General features: G+C 44.7%; 1 protein-coding gene across 3 annotated transcripts in view; it reads left to right on the plus strand.

The window, feature by feature from the left end:
* The first annotated feature begins 561 nt into the window (after positions 1-561).
* nbr1b (NBR1 autophagy cargo receptor b) overlaps positions 562-25538 on the plus strand; it is a 34845-nt gene continuing 9868 nt past the window's right edge. For 2 of the 3 annotated variants that reach the window (XM_068724750.1, XM_068724752.1), the window contains exons 1-19: positions 562-774; positions 3794-3856; positions 4816-4834; positions 4952-4974; positions 5491-5679; positions 7901-7978; positions 8085-8341; positions 10595-10720; positions 12586-12792; positions 13610-13769; positions 15612-15695; positions 15875-16060; positions 16805-16918; positions 18033-18108; positions 18331-18441; positions 19561-19731; positions 21712-21990; positions 24517-24706; positions 25214-25465. In XM_068724750.1, coding sequence (XP_068580851.1) covers positions 673-774; positions 3794-3856; positions 4816-4834; positions 4952-4974; positions 5491-5679; positions 7901-7978; positions 8085-8341; positions 10595-10720; positions 12586-12792; positions 13610-13769; positions 15612-15695; positions 15875-16060; positions 16805-16918; positions 18033-18108; positions 18331-18441; positions 19561-19731; positions 21712-21990; positions 24517-24706; positions 25214-25465 — 2687 coding nt within the window. In that variant the 5' untranslated portion in view covers positions 562-672. The remainder of the gene's footprint in view (positions 775-3793; positions 3857-4815; positions 4835-4951; positions 4975-5490; positions 5680-7900; positions 7979-8084; positions 8342-10594; positions 10721-12585; positions 12793-13609; positions 13770-15611; positions 15696-15874; positions 16061-16804; positions 16919-18032; positions 18109-18330; positions 18442-19560; positions 19732-21711; positions 21991-24516; positions 24707-25213; positions 25466-25538) is intronic. The other variant, XM_068724751.1, reaches the window with a different exon arrangement.

Here is a 25538-nt window from a genome sequence, read left to right on the forward strand (position 1 = left end):
TCATACAGCTAGGTGAAACCCAAAGTTGGGGCTACTCTGTAGGGGGCGCTATCGAGCCAAAATGTCATGCCGCAGCTGGACACCCCAATAATACTGGAATTTTCACCACGATTGAATTTTGTGCCAAATTTCAAAAGATTCCCAGTATCCCAAGCACCTCCTTTTTGCGATGAAACTGGTACGATAATAATAATAATAATAAAAAACATTAGAATAACAATAGGTCCTCCGCTCCGACTACGTCGGTGCTCGGGCCCAAATAAAATAAAATAAAATAAAATAAAATAAAATAAAATAAAATAAAATAAAATAAAATAAAATAAAGGAGTTCTATCATTTCGGTGACTTAAATTATTTTACTCAGGTAAATTATGTTTCTTTCACGTATTGCAGTACATGTCCTGCCCTCAAAGTGAATGCATCTTTTAGATTTAGTTCCTCCGCTGTTTTTAGTCTTTCCGCACAAGCGGAAGTGTCGATTTAGTTCCGGGCACATGGTGCAGGGTGGGCGTGCCCAGGACACTGATGTAAACACAGAATACGCCCCCCCCCCCTCTGATAAATCACAGTGGAGCGAATTTGCGAGATTAACCCGAACAGCCTCCGTCTGTTGGGGAAAGCGCTCCGTGTCCGTCGTGTGTAATATGCGTTAAGGCGAGGACGGGCGACGCCATGGACTTCTACATCAATCTGAAGGTGAATTTCAGGGGAAATTCCAAAAATTTCCTCCTGTCAGGATCTGAGACCAAGAGCTGGGAGTCGATGGAGGCCATGGTAAGAGAGGGGAGAACCGCCGGGCCCGTCCTCACACACACACACACACACACACACACACACACACACACACACACACACACACACACACACACACACACACACACACACACACCGACCGTGTAACCTGCTCTCACACACTTAGCAGCGCTCGTGATGGTGATGGATGACATCGCTGGGCTACATCGGAGGGCTGCGTTAGCCCCAGCTCCGCGTATGCTATGACAGGTTCGATGCTATGAACGACCGTCAGCTGAGACGGTACAGCTGTGAGAAGCGTCCATCGCGCTCAGCAGAGCTACCGGTAGATGTGACGGGAGAACACAGCGCAGTCCTGAGGGTTGTTACGGTGGTGTGTCGCCATGGACACACTGTTTACCAGCATCACAACAGTCTGGATCACACCTCATCTAGACGTGCTCTGTGTGCTGTGAGGGGGTCAGCGTCAGTGCATAGAGCTCTGTTACACATTGATCAATCAGACATTATGATATAACAGCTGTAGGTAGTCCTAATCCCACAATGCATTGCTCTCTCTGTTTCCAATGGGCTGTTATTAGAGGCCTGGCTTTCATATAATTTGTTTATTTGTTTATATTTGCTGCCATTTTTAGCCTAGTCAGTACAATGTACATTTCCTAAACCATTAGAAACCATAGCAGTCATGTGACAGGCTAGTTAGTGTACATTACAACATCAAAGAGACTAGTCTGTGTTCAGCTGTGTCAATACAAATCTTCCACTTAGACATTTTTACCAAGGTATGTATTGAATCATTATCAGCAATGAAGATTTACTGGTTGAATATTCATACATATTCATATCGCATGCAAAACGACCCCAAAGAGATGCAAAAAGACCAGGAAGAAATGCAAAAGTACAGTGAAGACGAGTGAACGGACTATGGACAGGAGAGAGTGAAGCCACTCTGGACTAGGGATGGGTATCGTTTGGGTTTTTTCTGATACCGGTGGTAAAACGATACTTTTAAAACGATACCGGTGCTAAACGCTGCCTGAACCCATACTTTAAAAAAACAAACACACAAAACGACGATTGACGACATTAAAGAAAGGCTTTTTTTTATTGCCAAGGCAATTTGTTTTCTTCAAATTGAACAATATATTAACTGTTTGAAGTATACTATAAATATAAATAAATACAAAACTCTTGGCTTCAAACTACAGCTTCAAACTTTTTAACTTCAAACTATGAACAATATATTAACTGTTGACAACAGTTTACAGTATACTTAAATACATATAAATAAACTTCAGCAATTCTTTTGCAGAAATATGAGCATATTTGCCTCGGCACCGAAAGGCACCGAAAGGAAGCACCGAATGTATTTCAGTCGACTCAGGCACCGACATCTGCGTTGCGTTTCGGTCCGGTTGGCACCGGTTGTATTGGCACCGGTTTTTGGTACCCAGCCCTACTCTGGAGACTCAAAGTGTCTGGGTGTTGTGCTCCTAATGGCGTCGTAATTTCTGAAGAATCAACTTACAGTACAAGCTTAGTTGTATCGGTCGAGGTGAAGCTCTCAACTGCTTTCCTGTTGACTAGATTTCTTGTGTTACCAAAACACTAAACGCTAAAATGTGTTTCTGAAAACATTTGAGCCAAGAACTAAGTGACTCAGCTGCTGAATCTTTACTTCCCCACGCATGTGATTGGCCTGTTCAACTCATACATGCACAGGAGAGGAGAGTTTCATCAGTAATGGCCGAAATACCCACCATTGTTTCTTCGTACAGGTTGTGGAAGTCCCAGACACTGCGGGACACCAGAGGCGGTCGTGTCTGGGTTCATCCGGAGGTGCTCTGTGAAGTTCACTGAGCCGTATTCTCCGTATCTAGAGAGCCACGCTGTACTACGGCTGTATGAACCCAAAATGAATCCAAAAAGCCAATTCTGATGTCATGTAATAGCAATAAATGGATAAAAAGGATGCAGTTTGAATGCAGGCTCTGACAGCTCTCTCAGTCTACTGGAAACACTTAATGCACACACCAGTGTTATTTCACTGCATCCACTGCCAGTGGCTCACAGATAGACTGAGTTAGCACAATCTGTATCCAGCTAAGCTGCTGTATTATGGTAGCACTGGGGCACAGAGGAGATTCTAGTAGCGGGACACTACGCTAGCAATGCTAATTTAGCAGCACTTGCTAGCGTTTAGCCAACAAGCCAAAGACGGTAGCCACATTTCTTGTGTTGAATGTAGCTTAGTGTCTCGCAGACTAAAGGTTCACCTGAAGGATTCAATCCCATCTGTTTTTGTGACTCTGAATGTCTCGCTTCATAGCTAGCTCCCCTCTAGATAAGTACCGGTTTAACCTTTACCATGTTTTTGGAAGTACCCTGAAAGTACCTGGAGCTTGCATCGAGTGTCACTCTCCTGAGTAGAGGCCAAATGTATTTCCAGAAACTCTTCCTTAAACCTGTGTCATTGACTTCCTCTTAATGAACTGGACAGGAGCTAACGGTGTACCAAGCCCCAATCAGAATGAGCCTCTAGCCTCTCAAAGGTGTGAGGGTGACAGACCGGAGGAGCTGCTTTCTAGCCGGTAGCATTGTTCAGGGCCAGCGTGGAGGCAGGCGGTGAAGTGTGGGCTGGGAGCCCTGCACTGTCGGATTTATGGTCCGTCTCTCTGGACTTCATTTGTCTGAGTGCTGCTGAGTCACAGAGGTCAGACGTCACTTTGAGTTGTTGTTTCTCCAATGAATGCGTTTGGTGTACAGGTTTACCATCATCTGTTTTTCATTGGACAAGAACTGCTGAATAATAGGTTCAACATGAGCCAAATGAAGAGAAGTGAACATCTTTCAGTCAGTTAGGACCCAGTAGGAGTGTGAACGAAGAAGATCAGTCGGGTTCATCCGAATTGAAATGACTGTTAGGTCTGACATTGTGACCACTTTATTTTTCCCCTTAGGCCTTGGCCCTTTATGTCTCTCATCCTCCTGTGATGAGCCGTCAGTCCTTATCACATCTGGTTGTGTGTTGGGTGTGTAGGTGAAGCGCTCCTTTGGCCTGTGCAGTCTTCAGCTGACCTATTTCGACGAGGAGAACGAGGAGGTGAGAAACTCTGTCTCATTGACTGTTTTCTTCAAACATCACAGTAAAGTTGGTCAATATCACCTAAAATCAATGCATAAGGATAATGCATTTTATTTGTAACGCACATTTCATTCAGAGACTCTCAGAGTGCCACAGAGCCAGTTCATAGTAAACACAGAGTATAATAAAAGCTGGTAAACATGAATGAGCTCATGATTCAGAGGGCTACGACGCCATTATAACACTACTTTTGATTTATCTTGATGCATCAGCATGTTTCTATACCAGATTTATTTTCTCTCACTGTGACTATCTGTATATTTTAATCATTCATAATAAAACAAAGTGATACATTTCTTCCATTATCTTTTATTAATTCAATATTAGTAACAAAACAAAGAGATGTGTCAACTGGAGGGTCACATTTCCAAGCACAGCAAAGATCACCAACAAGAAGATCAGTAACATGTGGCCTGTAGTGAGAACACAGAACTCAGCATGAGTCATGTGACACAACAAGCTGCCCTCATTCTCAAATACATAATGTAGACTTCTCTTCAAACAAATATCCCCTTGTTACAGGCAATGACCAGCCAGCTCTCTGGAGCATGTGGTGAAGCTACTCCGTGATAAAGTGTTCATGGTGACACAAGACTCTGTCACGCATTGCGTCTCTATCATCATACCCGCATGAGTTATCGATTATTGAGTTTTCTGCATTGAGTCTTAATCTTTTAAGAGACGATCTAAAAATCCATTTTTCCCACACCCCTAGCAGTGAGAACGCTCCTCCAGAGCAGCAGAAGACATGATCCAACTGTTTTCACGCGCTGACTAGTAGCCTACTCTCCCTGATGAGTACATTGAGCTGCGTTCTTATTGGTGTGCCTCCTTTAATTCACTGTGTCACAAAACCAAACCGCATAGTGTGAACGTTCACAGATTTACATGAAGCATCTCTCCTTGTCTTCTTCCAGGTGTCCATTAACAGCCAAGGTAAGTGAACAAACAGCCTCAGGACACGGCATGCTGAACAAAACCAAATGGATCTGTGAGATGATAATGGGTTCCACATTAATGTCATGTTAATTCATATTTCTGCTTGTATTCCAGTGGACTATGAGGAGGCGTTGAAGGTAAATTGACTTGAAGTTGATAACTTTGATGTACTTATGGGAAACAAATAAGTACTGTACAGCACATTTTGGCCATAGAAAAAGAATAGCAGTAGAACAGACATTAAACAGTTTGCTGTGGTCATTTGAACAGTACAAAAGAAAAACGACTCTCATCAGTAGGTATTCACACAGCTGAAACAAAACAAGGCAAACAAGACGTCTTTTACCACCAATTAATACAGTCAGAAGACCCAAACAATCCATCCCCACTCTATGTACATTCAAAATGATACTTTTACTAGTAAGATAAGTAATACTCAAAGCTGGGAAAAAGTCCTGGATGAGGTTATATATGATCTGTTTCTGACGGCTTGTAATTTAAGTTACGTACTGCAATGCTTCAGGAGGCTGACGTCTCCTCTCTAGCAAAGCATTGTATTGTTATCAGAAGAAAGACAAAGCTTCGTTTGAATTGATCTAAAATGAATAAAAGAAATGGCAGCAGGTGACACTAACGCATTTGCTATTTCCTAGAGTGCAGCGAGGCAGGGGAACCGACTCCACATGAACGTATATGAGACCCGGGGCCAGCCGGCGAGGGTCCCCACCACCAAGGCCAGCGGAACAGAGCCCAAGAGGGGTTTCAGACCCCCGCAGCACTGTCCCGCTCTGGCCCAGGTGGTCAGCCGCAAAGTCCAGGCTGCAGTGCCAGAACAGGGCATGGTAAGACCCCAACACACATTCCTTCAATATGGCCCCTGGGAATTTCTTTGTTCATTTACTAGTCAGCTGCCACGGATCAGAATTTTGACAAACTTTGAACATCATGCATCTCATCACTGGACTTCAGTATTTGTACATTAACAAAGGGTGTGGATCAGTCATTTGTTCCCTCAGATTACTTAATTACCTTTAATTAATAGTGTTTAATTATGCACTCAGTTTTCTTAGGTACACCACCTTAAACTAATGCAGTCTAATACTGCAATAAATCCTCCCTTAATGAAGATTTGAATGTTCAGGTTTGTTGAAACCTTAGTGTTGATTCAGCTGTATGATCATCTTGGCAGATGTAGTTTGTGCTGCTAGTGAACTGTACTGCGTTATATATAGAGAGGAGTTTTAAAATGTTATTTTGCTCCGCCTCATTTGCATAAATGCTGTGGACAAAGTGTTACAAACACCTGTCAGTGGAACACAATACAATCAGTTGCAGAAATAACACCTTACCATTTAGCCTTTGATTCTAATTTTTTCACATTTTTATTTGAAAGTGATGAAGCAAGTCTTGACAATGGGCTATATGATCTTGAACTAGGACTTGTTGTCTTGACTTTGGTCTTGACTTGGGTCTAGATCAGGGGTATTCAATTAAAATTCCAAAAGGTCCAGATTGAGTAAATCTCCTCGTGCAAAGGTCCAGAACATTACAATAATATCTAACTTGAGCTATTTAGTGCCATGTGTGTGTGTGTGTGTGTGTGTGTGTGTGTGTGTGTGTGTGTGTGTGTGTGTGTGTGTGTGTATATATCTATCTATCTATCTATCTATCTATCTATCTATCTATCTATCTATCTACACTGGATGGTTATCTGATAGAACCACCCGGCTGCTCATCAAATCCCTTATTGGAAAGTATGTTGAGAATATGAACTCACTGGATGGTAGGCAATCTTTTCTACTCTCTGACCTTTTGTTTCACATGAATTCAGTGTAGCCATCGTCGCAGCTTCTACTTTTGTTTCCACTGTCTCGGGATCGCCTCTCTGCTGTTTGCAGATGATGTGGTCCTGGTGGCCTCCTCGGATCGTGACCTCCAGTATTCACTGGGGCGGTTTGCAGCCGAGTGTGAAGCGGTGGGGATGAGAGTTAGCACCTCCAAATGTGAGGCCACGGTGCTCTGCCGCAAACCGGTGGATTGCTGGAGACGGAGTGCCTACCTCAAGCGAAGGAGTTTAAGTATGTCGGAGTCTTGTTCACGAGTGAGGGTGAGATGGAGCGGGAGATCGACAGGCGGGTCGGTGCGGCTGCAGCAGTAAAGCAGGCGCTGCACCGGACCGTCTTGGTAAAGAGGGAGCTGAGCCGGAAGGCGAAGCTCTCAATTTACTGGTCGGTCTACGTTCCTACCCTCACCTATGGTCACGAACTCTGGGTGGCGTGACCGAAAGGACGAGGTCGCGGCTACAAGCGGCCGAAATGAGTTCCCTCTGTAGGGTGGCCGGGCTCAGCCTCAGAGACAGGGTGAGGAGCTCGGAACTTGGAGTTGAGACGCTGCTCCTTCGCGTCGAAAGAAGTCAGCAGAGGTCTATATATATATATATATATATATATATATATATATATATATATATATATATATATATATATATATATAGAATAATAATTGATGTGTACTTTATTTATTTGATTTGACAGTTGTTTACTACACAGAGACGTTGTTACTACTACTAGGCTTCTTGAATATATATATATCTATATATATATATATGGCACTAAATAGCGCAAGTTAGATATTTATTTATTTATTATTTATTTATTTTATTACACTATATTTATCCCGTTGAGGGGGAAGTTTTTCTCTGCATTTGACCCATCCCTGTACCAGGGAGCAGTGGGCTGCCCATGACAGGCGCCCGGGGAGCCGCAAGGGGGACAGTGTCTTGCTCAAGGACACTTCGACTCAGAACACGTCCCAAACACGGTCGAACTGCCGACCCTCCGGTTCCCAGAACAACCCTCTTAGCCTAGTGAGCTAGTCGCCCCCAATATTATTGTAATGTTCTGGACCTTTGCACGAGTAGATTTACTCAATCTGGACCTTTTGGAATTTTAATTGAATACCCCTGATCTAGACCCAAGTCAAGACCAAAGTCAAGACAACAAGTCCTAGTTCAAGATCATATGCATGTTTTATCTAATGAATATCATAACTTGTGTTGATCAGGTGATCTTGAAAGACATGAAGGGGACCAAAGAAGAAGACAAGACTCCTCCAGCCTGGTTCACCTCTTACATGGAGAAGGTAAGAACAACCTGATGGAGAAACTCACTGACTCATTCAACAGCACAAAAACACAAAATGTGCGCTCTCCTCCTGTCTCCCATCAACCCCCCTTTTATCCCTCCAGTTTAAGGACCAGGTAGTCCGTGAGGCGGTGGAGAAGATCTGCCGGGAGTTCTCTGGACAGTGCTGCATTCACAAGCCCCTGGGAGGAGGAGGAGCAGGAGCAGGAGGTGGGGGAGGTAGAGGGGAAGCGGTAGGAGGAGCAGAGGCCCAGCAGGTCCCCGAGGTTTCCTCCTCCACTCTGCCTGGAGCTCCGTCCTCCTCCACGCCTCCCTGCTCCTCCTGCCGGGGGCAGACCACGGGAGGAGGCTACCAGTGCAGGTATGTGCTGTCGGCAGCTAACTGGCTATCGCAGGTCGCTTTAAATGTAGTGCTGGAACTTCTTTACTTATCCAGACTCATGCTGTCCTCTCCTGCCACCGTCTATCTCTAAATTCCACATCTGTGTATTCTTCACTTTGTTTGTCTTCCTGTGCTTTGTGCTGGGAGAAGAATGAATGAAAGTGAATCAGCTTCTCAGATACCATTTTGGCTGATGACGTTTGACAGCATTTACAGTGCTTCTGAGTGGTCAAACAATGCAAAACAATGCGGAAAATGTTCTGATTGGTGGACAAAAGTCTCAGGGCCCGTGGGTAAACGTGAAGGACACAATGTGAGGTCGTATTTATTTTGAAAACTCTTATTTTTAAAGAAAAGATTGAGGACTGTGGAAAGGCCTTAGGAGTACTCTACTGATTTAGCATCGCAGTCCTGTAACCAAGCATCCATTCGGGGGTCAGGGGTCATGCCACTTTAAATTCATGAAAAAAAGGAAATTAAAAAAAAAAAAGAAGAAAAAAAAAGCTGAGCAGAACTCAGAGGAGAGGCTTCTCACTTAAAGGAGAATACCACTGATCCATCATAAAGGTCGGCCCACCTTTAGTGTGCCTGAACTGGAGCACTAACCTTAGGGAGAAGTCCCTTCATGTAAATCAGCAAGAACTTAGCATGGGCCTTGAGGAGTGTAGTGTAGCATTTATGTAAGTAAATACACTCGCTAATGTTACGCTGTGCTTGCAATACGCTGCTGGAAACCCCGCCAGAGTCTGCCAGGCAGACGCGTGTCTGACGACCTCGCAGCGTAACTCCTCCATGCGGTGGAGACGAATGCTTCGGTTGTACTAGCGCTTGGCGCCGCAGCTCAAGCCTCCGCAGATGGCGCGTAGATTTTACTCAATGTGCTGAGCGCTGCATTATTCTCTAAAACGCCAGAGGGCATGTACAAAAAAATATCTAATAATAAGGTCAGAGAGAGGAGGAGGAGGATGGAGACACTGCTCTACTCTACACTGGTGGGTGTAGCAGGGTCCTCCTTCAATCAGAGGGTCGGCGGTTCGATCCCCGGCTCCACTAGTCGATGTGTCCTTGGGCAAGACACCTAACCCCAAGTTGCTCCTGTGGCTGTGCCCACGGTGTGTGAGTGTTGTAGTCCTGATGGACAGGTGGTTCCTTACATGGTAGACCTGTCATCAGGGTGTGAATGTTGTAGTCCTGATGGACAGGTGGTTCCTTACATGGTAGACCTGTCATCAGGGTGAATGTTGTAGTCCTGATGAACAGGTGGTTCCTTACATGGTAGACCTGTCATCAGGGTGAATGTTGTAGTCCTGATGGACAGGTGGTTCCTTACATGGTAGACCTGTCATCAGGGTGAATGTTGTAGTCCTGATGGACAGGTGGTTCCTTACATGGTAGACCTGTCATCAGGGTGAATGTTGTAGTCCTGATGGACAGGTGGTTCCTTACATGGTAGACCTGTCATCAGGGTGAATGTTGTAGTCCTGATGGACAGGTGGTTCCTTACATGGTAGACCTGTCATCAGTGTGAATGTTGTAGTCCTGATGGACAGGTGGTTCCTTACATGGTAGACCTGTCATCAGAGTGTGAATGTTGTAGTCCTGATGGACAGGTGGTTCCTTACATGGTAGACCTGTCATCAGGGTGTGAATGTTGTAGTCCTGATGGACAGGTGGTTCCTTACATGGTAGACCTGTCATCAGGGTGAATGTTGTAGTCCTGATGGACAGGTGGTTCCTTACATGGTAGACCTGTCATCAGGGTGAATGTTGTAGTCCTGATGGACAGATGGTTCCTTACATGGTAGACCTGTCATCAGGGTGAATGTTGTAGTCCTGATGGACAGGTGGTTCCTTACATGGTAGACCTGTCATCAGAGTGTGAATGTTGTAGTCCTGATGGACAGGTGATTCCTTACATGGTAGACCTGTCATCAGGGTGAATGGGTGAATGATGACATGCAGTGTTAAAGAGCTTTGAGTGGACGTAAGACTAGAAAAGAGAGAAACCAGTACAGTCCACTTACTATTACTACACAGACATGTTTCTTTATCTGAAACTTAAAAACGGGATTCAGTTTGGGTTTACCTGAAGAGTTTGACTGCAGCTGCTCTGCTTATCCCTCCATTTGACCCTCAGCCTGTCTCGGTGGACAGTGTTGTGGACTCTAAAGGATGTCCTTTTGGATTTGTCTCATGTCTCTCTCTCTCTCCTCTCCCTGCGTCTCTGGTCAGTGTGTGTACTTCCTGTACTCTGTGCGAGCCCTGCAGCTTCTCTCATGATCCCAGTCACAACCTGGTGAGAGCCAGGACTCCTCTGTCCATCCCAGAGCACGGATCACCCGCCCCAGACCACAGCAGGTACGACACAACACCGTCCATGCTGTTCAATAGCAGAGATCAGAGTTTGTTTGAATGGGTTTGGATGGCTGAAATAGTGTCTGTGGTTAACACAAGCCTAAGAGGTCTTAACATTCTGTTCTATGATAAAGAATATATCGTGAATTCATAAGCCTTTACAGATTTTAAGAAAGGGAAGTGGCTAAATGTCTTCATGGTAATTTTAATTTAATCATTTTAACGCCTAACATTAGCGTCTCACTTCTGCCAATTGTGTCCAGGCTTCAAACATCATGAATGTGGTGATCGGTTGTAAAGATTATCTTGCTAAACATAGTGTGTAAGTATCATACCATTGTGTTTACCACAGAGCTCATTTTCTGCAATAATCCCAAATCCAATGGGAAAATCCAGGGAACCGGTGCGATGCTAACTTCTGGGTTGGCCAACATAAAAAGCGTCATGCAAATAAAAAGGAGTGAGGTCACAAAGGTCACATGGCCTACGAGAGACAGGAAGCAATCCACAAATGTGCAAAAGCAATTTCATGCGAACAAATTGATTCACAAATGCATATATATCACTTTACATGTAACCCTATAACACAAATGTATGAAATAATGTTTACAGAGTAATTCATGCAAATTGCTCTGTATTTTTGTAGATATGACTGTACATAATACAAATAAAAAAATACATGTTTGTGTATAGTGATGTATTTTTGGATCATGGTACACATTTTTGGATTGTCTTCTGTGGGTCCAGCTGTTAGAGTCCAATATAAAGTACCATAAGATTCCACCAGTGATCACTAACAGGCTCAAAGAAGAGTCAGGGTCAGTAGTGCTAATGGTAGAGCAGCGGAGGGTAAGGTGATGTCTATCCTGTTGACTGTCTTAAGCCCTATTTACACAGACTATTACCTGGGAACCTCCAGTAATTTGAAAAATTGTGGCGGTCGCGCCACGTCTGTAATTTGTAAATCGTAATGATAAATTCTACTGAAAATTAGGAATTTGCAGCAACAGTGTTGCTTTTTGCTGTAATGTATTTTTTTCATATTCTTAATCGCTATCAGTCCAATTTAGTGCGGTAGAAGAGTGAAAGGATGCGCCAAAGGCCTCCTTTAATGAGAACACGCACAGAACCTGCGGAACGTAGAACACCACTGTGTGTCCCCGTTATCTCTGGGGTAAATCTGAAGATGTCAACATAGTGGAACATGAAGTAAAAGCAGCAGAGAACGTTGTATTAGTGCGGTGCAGGTGAAGTGTTAGGTGATGCGCTCCGTATGCTGGTTAAAGTATAGATGCTTCATGCCTGAAAGTATAACTTAGATATTCCAAATAAATACTACCTGAGCTGACAGTCAGTACTTACGGACTCCAGCTTAAAGGGATAGGTCGGTGTTGTATGAGGTACTTAATATCCATGATCAGTGTATTACACCTACGGTGTATGGCGGTTGACACGCCCCCAGCTTAGAGAAGCAGACGGGAGTATACGCACGGAAGCAAAGTCGTATTCTGCTGTTGACTGGGCAGCAGGAAGGCCCGCCTAAAAGAAATCAATATCTGTAAGCTATATTCAGAATATTTTACCTTGCCATGAGACGGCCGTTTCCCCCGTCGTATCCATCTATGCTCTCGCCAAAGCCACCAGACTCCATTGGGGGGAAATAAAGCGGTTGCTGGTCTACCAATGCCTCCATCTGTTTGTGTTATTGTGTGGAATCCAAACTAACCAACACATACTAATGCTGACTATGGATAAGTACCTGATCCCACCACGCTCCAAAACACTATCCATTCAAACATGAAATCAACAAATGAGATGTGACTCATTGTCCACATGGCACACTGGCTCCAACTCTGGTGTCCCTTCAGGTTCTACAGGCGAGGTGACCGCAGTTTCCGAAAGGCGGAGAAGCAGCGACTGAAAGCAGAGAAGCGCCTGCTGAAAGCCGAGGTCAAGGAGATCCGGAAACAGCTGAGAATGGAAAGGCGGGGCATACAGTGGAGCTCCTCCCACAGAGATGGAAGCTCCTCTCCTGTCCTCCTGCAGCCTCGAGCCACCCAGCACAATAGCCCTGAGTAGGTTACTAAAAACAAATCGGTCAGACGAGATTGGTTATAATAGAGCAAAAAGACCTTTTCTCAGGTCTCAGTAAATGAAAACAAAATATTCACTAAAAGGTGCAGGCCAGTGATTCTCAAGCAGGGTTGTTTTGTATTTGTAGTCGGAGGATTGTGGAGTAGCTCAACACATTTGAAATAATATAAAATACAATTCAAATAGAAATAATTGTATTGATCCAGCTATAAATGAGCCAGCAAGCACAGAAGTGGAAACGTATATATGGATAAAGGGTTGAAATAGATGGCTAAAAGTAATGGATTCATGTTAAATATAGTTAGCTTAAATGTTATAATCAATTGTGAAATAGCTAAAAATAATGTAAAAACCTTTAAATAACTAGCTAGATGTAATATGGATAAATGGTTCAAATAGATGGGGTCTACTTGAGGGCCATGGCTAAAACGTTTGCCATTGTTCAATCTTACTTGTGTCAATGCATCTTAAATGCTTAGTAACAACACAGCAGGACAGGACAACACGTCCATGCTGACAGTTGGACTGTTAGCTTCCCGTCCACACGTGATTCTCATCACCAGGCACTTACCTGTATGCACTTTTAGGTCAATGCGCCACCCTGTGTTCAATGTCAGAACTGCATGTCTAAATTCACCTCGCGTTTCCCTCAAAGATAAAAGAAAACAACAAAACTACATTATGGCTCCAACATAAAGATGAATTGAAATCTTCTGGGATGTTAAAGAAGTTATCAAACCTGGTTTAAAATTCAACTCCAGATCAATGCAGGTCTAAAGGACTTTGTTTCTTGCCCAGGCGTCCAAAGCGTCCCTGTCCCCTGGTGGTTCCAGCCATGACGGCTGCATTTCTGGACGAAAACCTTCCCGATGGAACCCGACTGCGTCCTGGGACCAAGTTTATCAAGTACTGGAAGATGAGGAACACTGGAACAATCTGCTGGAGCGCTGACACAAAGGTACTCTTCTGTTGCCCATTCTACTCTTCCACAAGTGTGAAGTGTGTCGAGTGGATTAGAAGAACTCGTGTGCCATTGAAGGAAAGGTAGTGGAGTGTCTAACATGGAAAAGGTTCGTCGTCTGGGGAGAATGGGCTCGGTTGATATATCTAAGTCTGCCAACTTTTTGTGAATACAAATTTCAACCTCTCAGTGGAGCTGGTCAAAAGGTCCAGGTGGCACCAAGAAGGAAATCATCTCCTGGAGACCAAGTAGAGGCTCGGCTCCAGTGATGCCAGTGTTTGTTGGTCGGTCGATCCACCGCTTCAGAATGAAGTATCCTGGCATATATTGAATGGATGGTTGTATACTAACATTTGGGGATCCCAGAGGATGAATCTATGAAGCTATAGAAAGATCTTGGATCCGCACCCGTGTAGAAATCCACTCGGTGGAACGCCAAGCCGTCAGGGGAGAAGGCAGACAGTCCCAGAGGGACAGAGGCAAGGAGGAGGAGTCCAAACAGGCCGGGTCGGCACCGGGGAACCAGTCTGAGGGTAGACGTGGGACAGTCTGGCGTACTGGCAGTGAGGGTGAGACGGGTTTAAGTAGTCGGTGCAGCAGAGAGAGCAGGCGAGAGATAGAGGGTACATCTGTAACAGCTGGAGAGACGTTTGATAGTTTGTGTCTGTTCACATGATCACTGTACTTCATAATAGTCACTAATAACTAATAAAGAGCCTTCATCACTGTTAGAGTAGAGGTGTGTTCTCTCTGTAGTCTGTCACCTCTTTAATAAACTGTGTTCTGTTTATGAGCACAGGATCCACTTGTAGGCAGAATGCGTTTGTCTTATTTATGACTTATTGTGACGTCATTATTAAATGACCCAGAACATGATTATGGTTCCTCTTGAACACTGGAATGAATGTATTAGGCTCCATGTTTCAGGTTAAATGATAAAACTCATCAAACCCTCAGAATGATCAGCCTCACGTGACTGAATGAAATGATGATCAGTGATGTAAAAAGATCTCTGACTTTAATCGTTTCCATAATAAAAGTTATTGAGGGAAATATCAGATCATGAAAAGACAAATCTTTGTAATAAATGAAGAAGGTTGTTTTTGGTTCTTTTGTTGTTCAGATCAGTGAACACATATTTAAGCCAGACAATGAATCAGAAAACATATCAAAGATAAACTAGAGTTTAATGTGATCTGTCTTCACTCTGGTGTTAAACTCCAGTCAGTCTGATCAGCTGCAGCGTCCAATCACATCACAGATGAAAAATGAGGGGCGTGTCCGCCGTTAAAACACTTCCTGGAAGGCTGCTCTCGTGCGTCCTCGCTCATGTCTCCTCAGAGATCTCTCCTCTCTCCTCCATCCTCGCTCCTCAGAGCTAAATAAGAGCTTTGGGACGTCAATATGAGGGAGCAGAACAACTTCCGGTTCAAGCGAGGATCGAGGAGATGACAAATAACAGACTTGAGATGTACCCAGAGTGACAGGAGAGGAGGGGCTGAGCTGTGACCGTACAGACGGTAAACATGAGACCTGCTAGCAGTCTGACATCCGCTGCTAGCTCAAACAACTCTGTCGTTAGCGTTGCTGTAACTCTTAGCTGCAGACTTACTAAGGATTTGCAGCCTTTTTAGGTGCTAAACAGTCAGTTGCAATTGTCCTTAATGGGCTCATAATATATTTTCAATATGTATTTTAAGGCGTCAGAGTTGGTGATAATTACCTGTGGGTTCGGCACTATGAGTGACACCTTTCACTTAATTATTGATTTATACTGTCGTCATAGAAACTGCCATTGACCAGTGAGCATCATGTCTGCTCTTGTTTTGCTACCTGCAGCTGAAGTTCATGTGGGGAAACCTGGCGGTAGGTTCTGGGGACCGTTGGAGAGAAGTGTCTGTTCCCTTCCTCCAGCCAGGACAGGTCAGAGGACGTCTTCTTTTACACCTATTATTGGAAAAGTACCCTGTTGTTGTTGTCATCCTTCTTGTCTGTCTGCACCACTGCATCACGTGGCTGTGTTCAGCACCACGCTGCTCTGTGTACAACACATCCCTTCCTTCTTTAAATGTTGATGACGCCTCATGTTTTCTGTTGCCCAGGTTGGTATAGTGAGTGTGGCGCTGTGTGCTCCTGCCGTAGAGGGCTCCTACACCTCCCACTGGCGCCTGGCCCACGCTGGAGAGCAGTTTGGACCCCGGGTCTGGTGCAGCATCGTGGTCGATCCTCTGGCCCCAGCGCCCATGATGGCTGATGGGATACTGGTGTCACCGTGTGTCACGCCACAGGTAGAACCAATGTGTGGATGAATGAAAACGGGAATCTCATGACTCAATGCGTAAATCAATGGGGTCCCGCTTCAGAGCTCCAGGCTCTGACACCTCCGGTGCCGGGACCCAGCTCCCTCACCAGGACCACTGGTGGAAGATCACGTGTGTTTATAGCTCTTCTTCATCAACGCTGACATGCTCGCTCGACAATCGAGCATGAGCACTACACACAAGTGTGTGTGTGTGTGTGTGTGTGTGTGTGTGTGTGTGGTGTCATCCGTCAGGTATGGCAGTGGATGAAAACAACAAGAGTCGCCTTATTTAAAAGAGGTTATGAGGTTATTCTTTTAAAGAGAGCGGGTCGTATAAGTTATTCTTCTCTTTTGTGAAAATTGGTGGACCTGAATTCAAACCACATCTCACACTCACATATTCAGGATCTGGTGGGATTTTGGCTTTGTCCCGTTGTTAAGGCTTTTGCTTTTGCAAGTAGGCCTCATAGCTCTAAACAGGCGGCTCCTCTCTGCCCCACCCATGATCCTCTCTGGCATACACTGTTTCATAAAGGGTCCAGCGGAGGAGGCGGGCCTAAGCCTGGAACTCTGCAGCTGGACCCTTCTATGGATTATCAGAAATACACACTGATACCTTTACCGTATATACACACACACACACACACACACACACACACACACACACACACACACACACACAGTGTACTGTGTGCGATATGGAACTGAAAAGATGTGACTTTGTCTGCAGGGTAAGAACCCAGTTGCAAAGGATGGAAAAGCCTGTGCAGCAAGGGAGCAGCCACTAATGTCAGTGGACCAAGAGGAGTACTACATCCCCTCTGTGGACCTGCTCACTGCACAGGTAGTACAAGCTGCAGTCATCACCCTCCTGCACACGCTGCACTAAGGCCGCGTGAACGACCATCACACACCAGCATGCTTTTAATGTGTTGTGTTGTAGGTTTATGAAATTGCATAATTACACTTGAGCAACCTCATAATCACAGTCAAACAATCAAATTGTTGTCTAATATTTAACACACACACAGTGGTGGTAGAGGTACTCAGACCCTTTACTTTTAATACAAGTAGCACTTAGCACAGTAAGTGAAAGTCCTGCATTTTAACTTTAAGTATTGTAAAAGTACAGATGTGTAATACCAAAAGTACCAAAAGTACAAGTAGTCATTATGCAGATTGGCCCTTATTCATATCCTATATATATTGTATTACTGGATTGTAATTGGATCCCTTTAAAGGGACACATATGTTCCTCTTACCTGTAGTGCTAATGATCAGTGTAGTGTTGGAGGTGATGGCGTAGAGACATCTTCTCTTCATTAACATGGAATGAGATGAGTCAACATCTGTTATTTATTATAATGTAATGTCAGCCCTAAACTGAGCCTTTACCTTTTATTACGCTTTGGTAAACGTGTACTACAACTCATTTCATAACAACATGATGCGTCAACACTTCTGTTTTTACCACTGCACTGACATTAAAGTGTTTGTATTGTGAAGCACATGCAGGAAATGGCAAATACAGTATCAGCGGTAAGACAAATTAACAGAACATTTTCAAGTTTCCTTATTCAAAACACCTCTCTTTTCACTTCACATTCCAGAGTCAAGTTGATGCCTTCAAATGTCTTGTTTTGTTTAACCAACAATCCAAAACCCAAAGATGGTCAGTTCTACAATAAAAAGCAGAAAATCATCACATCGGAGAGGCTGAAACCAGAAAATGTTTGGAATTCTCCCTTAATAAATGACTGACTCACTGACTTTCATTCATGTGGGAAAGTCACATGAGACCGATCAGACAAAAGAATGGCCAAAACCTCTAAACAGGAGCTGCGATATCCTGAGTGAATCCGTAGTATGGCTCTCCTAACTCCTAAAACACACCCTCCTATATGTCCCATAATGCAGCAGCTCAAAGGCATTTTATTAGCTCTCTGTTCATCTCTCAGGATCTTCTATCTTTTGAGCTGTTGGACATCAACATCGTCCAAGAGCTGGAGAGTGTCCCAAACAACACCCCTGCTGGTAAGAAGACTTCTTGTAGTTTCCAGTTGGTTAAGGGAGCTCGTGTCCAAAAGCTGATAGTGTTTTGAATCAAAGATGCAGACGCCTGATACTGGAGCAGAGTGAGACATGTCTGTGTTTTGTTTTTGGTAGCAGCTCCTATTGTAACTACAAAGCACAGACCTGTGTCAGTGTAATGTGTGGGTAGCTTCAGAGACCTGACTGACCTTTTCCTCCGTCCAGACATGACCCCGTGCATGTCCCCTCTGCCTCAAGAGGGACACCTGCAGGACAAGGGCAGTCCCTCTCTGGCTCTCATCCAGGAAGAAACAGAAGTCATCAATAGCATCATGGGTAAATGAGTTTTCTATTCAAAGTCTTTTAAGGCTCTCGATGGAGTTTTGTTGATGAGTTGGTAAATGAAAAGACAGCTGAGTGACAGCTGAACATGATTTGAGGCCTCATGTATCAAAGCATGCCCATGTGTTAACACAGGCGTTTGTATTTATTAAACGGATGTACTCAGCCCCTAATACAAAGAACAATGATACATTTCACCTGTTCATCTGCTATCAGTGACCCCACAATGCCATATATGGTCAATACTTCCCTTTGGAGTACCCTTAACCTCTTCCAAGAGAAAAACTACAATTGCAGGAGACCTTGACAAGTTAAAGTGATAGAATGTGGACCAGCCTGCTTCTTCATATAGTCTCGGTGAGAAGAGCGATATTTATTTATCTCCTGTAATGAAATGCAAAGCACAGTGAAAAACTGCACCGACTGGTTGAACGGTGGAGTTTGCAGCATGAAGATGATGGTTGACTGTAAGTTCATCTTCATGTCCTCAAGACAGAAACATGCTTAATTCTGATATACATTTGATTAATTAAATTGGACTGAGTGGTACCTGGATGTAACGCTTGTTACAGCATGTGGTCCTCTGTATCCCTTAGGCCCTGTTCACACCTGGCACTACAGTGTGTCTTGAGGGACCTCTCTTTCCCACTCTATATGCAAATATAAATGTACATTGTTTTCGGTTTGCCAAATGCGTTGTTCTTTAACCAACGAGAGGCAGCGATGCACTTTGTCAACCACTGATCCGATTGTGCAAGACGCATTTTAAAACCAAGTGTAAACAGGGTGTGACAGGAGCCACAGGTGTTCAGTCCTGCTGAGAAACAAGATGAAGTAAATGCATTATGGCCATAAGTTCACTCTGAAACACATTATTTCCTTGGTTTCCAAATAACAGCTGAAACAAGTCCATGGGGGACGGTAGAGTTTGTTTGTGTGTCTGCATAGGAACGGGTTTTCCTGCGATTATACCAGCGGACCACTGGGGATTGTTGGTGTTTATGGTCAGCAGTGGTTCTCAATGTATGCAAGAGGAAGAACCTGGCACTGATAAAGGTGGTCCCTGATCTGGCTAACAGACATAACCTTTGTCCACCTGTTACTGGTCCACAGATGTCCCTCATGGGGGGGGATCTGGAGCAGAGGGGGGCGGAGTCCCAGCTCAGGAGGAAGGGGAGGATGACATCAGCGGGACTCAGTTTGTTTGCGAGACTGTGATTCGCTCAATGACCCTGGAGGAGGCTCCTGACCGCGCCCCTCTGAGAGGGTCCCGCCCAGGGCCAGGTAAACGCCAGTCAGCAGGGTTATGGCTCTGAAGTTGTACACTTTTAAATGGATTACATTTTTTTAACTTTGTTGATTAGAGTAACAGTAAGAGTGTAGAAACAGAAACTGAATGAATGAATCCAGCATTGTGAGTGTACATTCCCTCCAAAATGTGGAACAAATCCATAACTACACGTCACAGTCCTGGATGGTTATCTGATAGAACCACCCAGCAGCTCATCAAGTCCCTTATTGGAAAGTATGTTGAGAATATGAACTCACTAGATGGTAGGCAATCTTTTCTACTCTCTGACCTTTTGTTTCACATGAATTCAGTGTAGCCATCATCGCAGCTTCTACTTTTGTTTCCACTGTACTCCCCCCCCTGTCTGCTCTCTGTCCACGTTACGAGACATGGAGGAAAATAAATCATTCAACAGTGTAACGGGACGCGCGGCTGAAGAAATGCATCATAAGCCAGCGAACAGCGCATCGGCCATTGTAAATAAATATCACATCTTCCAGCTCTTTACACTCGCAAGACTACTGGAGGGATTCTGGGAGTTTGCCCAACCAGTCTACATGTGCTTTGTGGACTTGGAGAAGGCTTTCGACTGGGTCCCTCAGGGGTTCTTGTGGGGGATGCTGCAGGAGTATGGGGTGCCGGACCCGTTACAACGGGCCATCCGGTCTCTGTACGACTGCAGTAGGCGCTGTGTCCGTATTCAGTCAGACACGTTCCCGGTGGGTGTTGGCCTCCGCCAGGGCTGCCCTTTGTCACCGGTCCTGTTTGTGACTTTCATGGACAGAATATCTAGGCGCAGCCGGGGGGAGGAGAACGTCAGGTTCGGAGGTCTCGGGATCGCCTCTCTGCTGTTTGCAGATGATGTGGTCCTGGTGGCCTCCTCGGATCGTGACCTCCAGTATTCACTGGGGCGGTTTGCAGCCGAGTGTGAAGCGGTGGGGATGAGAGTTAGCACCTCCAAATGTGAGGCCACGGTGCTCTGCCGCAAACCAGTGGATTGCTGGAGACGGAGTGCCTACCTCAAGCGAAGGAGTTTAAGTATGTCGGAGTCTTGTTCACGAGTGAGGGTGAGATGGAGCGGGAGATCGACAGGCGGGTCGGTGCGGCTGCAGCAGTAAAGCAGGCACTGCACCGGACCGTCTTGGTAAAGAGGGAGCTGAGCCGGAAGGCGAAGCTCTCAATTTACTGGTCGGTCTACGTTCCTACCCTCACCTATGGTCACGAACTCTGGGTCGTACCGTGACCCGACCCCGGATAAGCGGAGGAAAATGGATGGATCTTCCAACCATGTAATCTGTAATCCACCACATCTCGTTTAAAAAACAGTGTATGCTAAAGTAGCAGTAAAGTCATTCCATTCTCCAAGTCTTTGAGCGAAAATTCAATCCAGCACCATCTTTGAACTACATGGCTTGTTTTGACTTTAATGGAAGAGACCTCTCTCTGTTGGAATCAGTCCGTTGTTCTTACTCTGAACCCAGAAGACATGTTTTCTATCCTCCTTAGACATCTCTAAACCCACTGCTTACTGTCATGTGAGTTTTGCAAAAGCCTGAGTGACTGAACTATAACGTCAAATCAAATAGCTATCCAGTATCATGGGCTGGTAAAAAACTATGAATGTATGATGAGTCACCCAGGACAAGTGTCTTTAAAAGTTGGCTATGGCTTTGTTAAATTATGAAATATGCTGAGTAAAGGCCTCTCTTTGGGCTTTGACAAAGACAGTCCAGATCAGAGGGTTAGGGTTATTCGCAGATGAGTTTTGGGATTGTTGTGTATTCGCCATACTACAAATCAATGTTAAGACAAACAGCTCTATATTGCTCTATATTTGATTCTTGCGTTCAGCTCCAGCATTATTTCAGACTAGAGTTTTTTACTGTGCCTGCTGCTACATGTGTTTGTATGTGATTGAAATAGAAAAGTATTACTGTACAGTATTTAACAGTGGACTTCCTGTTTACCCCCAGTGGTGCATCCGGCTGCTCAGGGCGGCTCCTCCTCCTCTTCCTCCTGTGTGAAAAGTAGAACAATGAAATCCGAAGAGAGCCCAGACAGCAGCCCCAGCACCTCTAAAAGCCCCCTGAAACCACCGGCTACACTGAAGCCTTCCCTCCCTCCGCCGCTGAAAGCCTCCCTGCCGGCTCCCCTGTATATGGCCTTGACTCTGGGACCCGGCCCCAGCTCAGCCCCGACCCCGCTCATTGCTCCGCCAAGGTCCTCCACGCTACAGGAGCACACAACCACAGGTGACCGGTTGAGCTGAGATACCATTTGACATCAGATCATAACTACAGCTCTTGATTGGACCATTTTATGTTTGGCTAAACATGTGTAAGCACATTATTTTGATTTGATAGTTTATTGCAGAGGTGTGGACTCGACTTGAGTCATGAATCTGATGACATCACTAGACTTGGCGCAAGTGCATTTAGGACATCCAATTTTGTTAAATGGTAAAAGTAAAGCATAGGGGGCAAAGGGGTTATGTTTAAACTCTAGGTGTGTTGTGGGCGTAATATGAAGTCATCTCCCATTCCTTTTAAAAGCCAGGTACGCCTGCAGCAGGTGCAACCTCCAGTTTTGAAAAGTGAAGCCAATTCAGAAGTGCCTTAAACTTGCATTCTTTCTAATGGCCATGAGGGGGCACTCCTCTGGTTGCAAAAAAAAAACAAGATGGCAACGGCCAAACTCAAGGTCTGAAAACGGCAGTCCATAAACCAATGGGTGATGTCATAACGACTATGCCCACTTCTTATATACAGCCTATGGCCTGCTCCTGCTCCATTACTGTTTAAATAGTGGACTCTAGCAGTGAAAATGTTGTTTATGAAAAGCTTAACGCCAGCAAATATGGATTGAAAAGCATATTTGGTTGGATAAAAGCATGTTGGGAATTTCAGAAATGATTACATATATCTTTTTTTCAATCAACTTTCGACGTTTCACAAAACTCTGGAGTTATGGGAAATGTTTGGATCACACAAATCTGAATCAATCCAGCACAGCCACAACTGGAATCTAAACCTAATAGTATAATAGCAAAAATATTATTGTAGCCTGATTTTTATCTGCAACTGGGCAGAAATACCAGCTTTGAACACAAAGAATAGACGTGCAAAAACCATCTGGTACTGCCCCCCCGCCGTAGACCATCTGTTTCCTCACAGGCTGCATACGTGGAGGTAGTCGTCGTGACGTCACCCATTGGGTTTTAAAACCATGACTTCGGCATTTTGACCTTCGCCATCTTGAATTAGGGCCGTCGCCATCATGGCTTTTTGCAACCAGTTACCTGAAGTATACATCTCAATTAAACCTTTGAGTGTTTGTTCAATTTACCTTTTGTTAGAGATGTAAGGCCAATAGATTCAGAAAGGGATGTTGATCTGTTGAAAAGGGGACCTGAGGACCTATTGAGACATGAAACACAAAGTTTAGGACATGGAGCTGCCATGGATCGTGTTGGTCCTGGTACTTCTTACAGTAGCTAAGACTTGAGACTTTAAAACAATGACTTTGGTTCATTGCATCGGCTTGTTCATCATTAAGTGATTGGGTGGATCTTTCACACTCAAAGACAATTGTGTATTAAATCCGTCATTGACAAAACACTATTTATACACAGTTCACTGTTGTTCTGTTGACAGTATTTATCTTTAGTTAATTTGAAGTAATGACAGCAGAATCAATACAAAGGGGAGCATGCATTTCAAGTTCTGAATACATGGAAAAGAACTTTGACTTGTATTTAGCCAACTCCTCTTGTTTTAAGCTAATCAGCCCCATAGATTGTGACTGATCAACCTCAATACGTCTGAGTAAAAGCTGCAGACTCAAGTGTCCAAAAATACCTCTTTAAATTACCTTCTTGGTCAATTTTGGTTGTCCAGGAAAAGCTGAGCAGCATGATATTTTGCATCTGCTACAGTTTCACCCGGTGCTACAGTATCTCAGTGAAGCACAGTCAGAGGTGCGATGGGTCAGATCAGGCCACATGCTCAAAACAGATAGGGTAGTGTTTCTACTACTGGGTCGATGCACACTACATTTGCAATCATCAGTTCTAAATAAAAAAGCAGACTACTAACTAACAGCACGGCAAGAATACGCACAATTCACCCGAGACCCCCTGAGAAGTGATCAAAATAACACTGCTGTTTCATCATGTTCACTTTATTCTTTCTGATAGAAACACAGACGTAGCGCTGCATCCACAGTACTCCATACTGGTATCTTACCTCGTCATGTCTGTCTCAGCTGCTCAACTTATCCTCATTCAACGGTTCCTATGATATTTTACAGAAAAGTTCCTCCTTATTTTCTGTGCGTTTTCCTACAAAAGCCAACAAATGTCAACTTCAGTCTTCAAAGGAATCAACTTACTTCAGTTTAGGAGTATATTGTGTTTTGAGTTCAAATAAGTATGCAAGTTAGGTAACAGACATCAACGTTGACTTACAGCGGTCTTCTGAGCAATAAAGAGTGCTTTTATGTTTGGAATCTGACCACTCAATATTAGGCCTCATTAACAGCACATGGATCTGGAAGTCATTCCACATTTGTTAAAGCCAATTTAATGCCTTTGCATAGCTATTACACTCCGCCATACATCTGTTCATAAATTGCGTGTGCACACTTGATCATGTTTAACAACTCTAAACAAGGTCTCTGGCCGTAATCTTGTTGAAAGAGTTTAAAACGTTTTAAGAAATTGTCCCTGGCGGTTCCCATATCGCCTGTGAAACTCAGCAGTCGTGTTGATCCCAATACAGTTGAAGGTGAGGAGTCCCACATGGAGAACATCCGTGTGGAGAAGGGGCCGGAGGAGGAGAAGGAGAAGGAGGGAGGGAAGAAGAGAGAAGGGACAAGGAGTCGCTCCTCCTCCACCTCCTCGGAGGATTACATCATCATCCTCCCTGACTGCTTTGACACCAGCCGGCCACTGGGGGAATCCATGTACAGGTACGTGACTCAAAACCATGTTTACATGCAGTGGTCCGGGAGCCGGGCTGTGTATGAACAGCTAACAGATGTATTGGATTAGAATCACAGACTCCGCCTTAAAATTTAAAATTCATAATTAAAATGACTATGAAGCAAGTTGTCTCTGTTTGTCTTTCTGTGTGTGGTCCAAGTCGGTCCCTGGTGTTTTTTCCTGAACTACAGTTTGATTCATCAGTTTTTCTGACCGTGAGCAGTAGCCATAAATTGGGCATGTGATGCAACTACTCTAAGTCATGGCAGGTGTTTTGCTCAGGACCCAAAAAAGCTCAGCGGTTCTCGAGAACCTGTGGTGTTGCAAGCAGCAACAAGGAGCAACACCACAGGGTGAGCAGTCGGCTCTGAACAGGCAGGTTTTAAACGGGCATCGCACTAGATGTAAGGATGAGGTTAGGACTTTGAATGTGGCCACTGGAGGGTGAATGTTGTCACTTTCCCTTTAATTCCCTGTTTCTTGCCCCATTGCAGCTCTGCTTTGTCCCAGCCTGGCGACATCCCAGCCAAGATCCCCACAGACCCAGAAACCCCATCTCCCAACCAGCCGGGCCGTTCAACCCCAGAGGGGGAGTTCGGTCAGGCGGACGAAGCGGCGGCGGCTCCAGGGATGGTGGTGTCGGGCGCCAGCAGCGCCAACGACATGCTTTGTACGTCTCAGACGCTGGACGACGAGCCTCTGACACCTGAAGTGGTGGCACCGCCTCAAGCCACCGTCACACCAGGGTCAGTATGAAGGGTGGAACACAAACACAGCAGCTTACATTCACAACTGCAGGCCTCAACAGGCTGATATTGG

The sequence above is a fragment of the Cebidichthys violaceus genome, unplaced genomic scaffold, assembly GCF_023349555.1.
Source record: "Cebidichthys violaceus isolate CVI_PGR_0920_01 unplaced genomic scaffold, fCebVio1.0.p SCAF_32, whole genome shotgun sequence".
In the NCBI taxonomy this organism is placed as follows: domain Eukaryota; kingdom Metazoa; phylum Chordata; class Actinopteri; order Perciformes; family Stichaeidae; genus Cebidichthys; species Cebidichthys violaceus.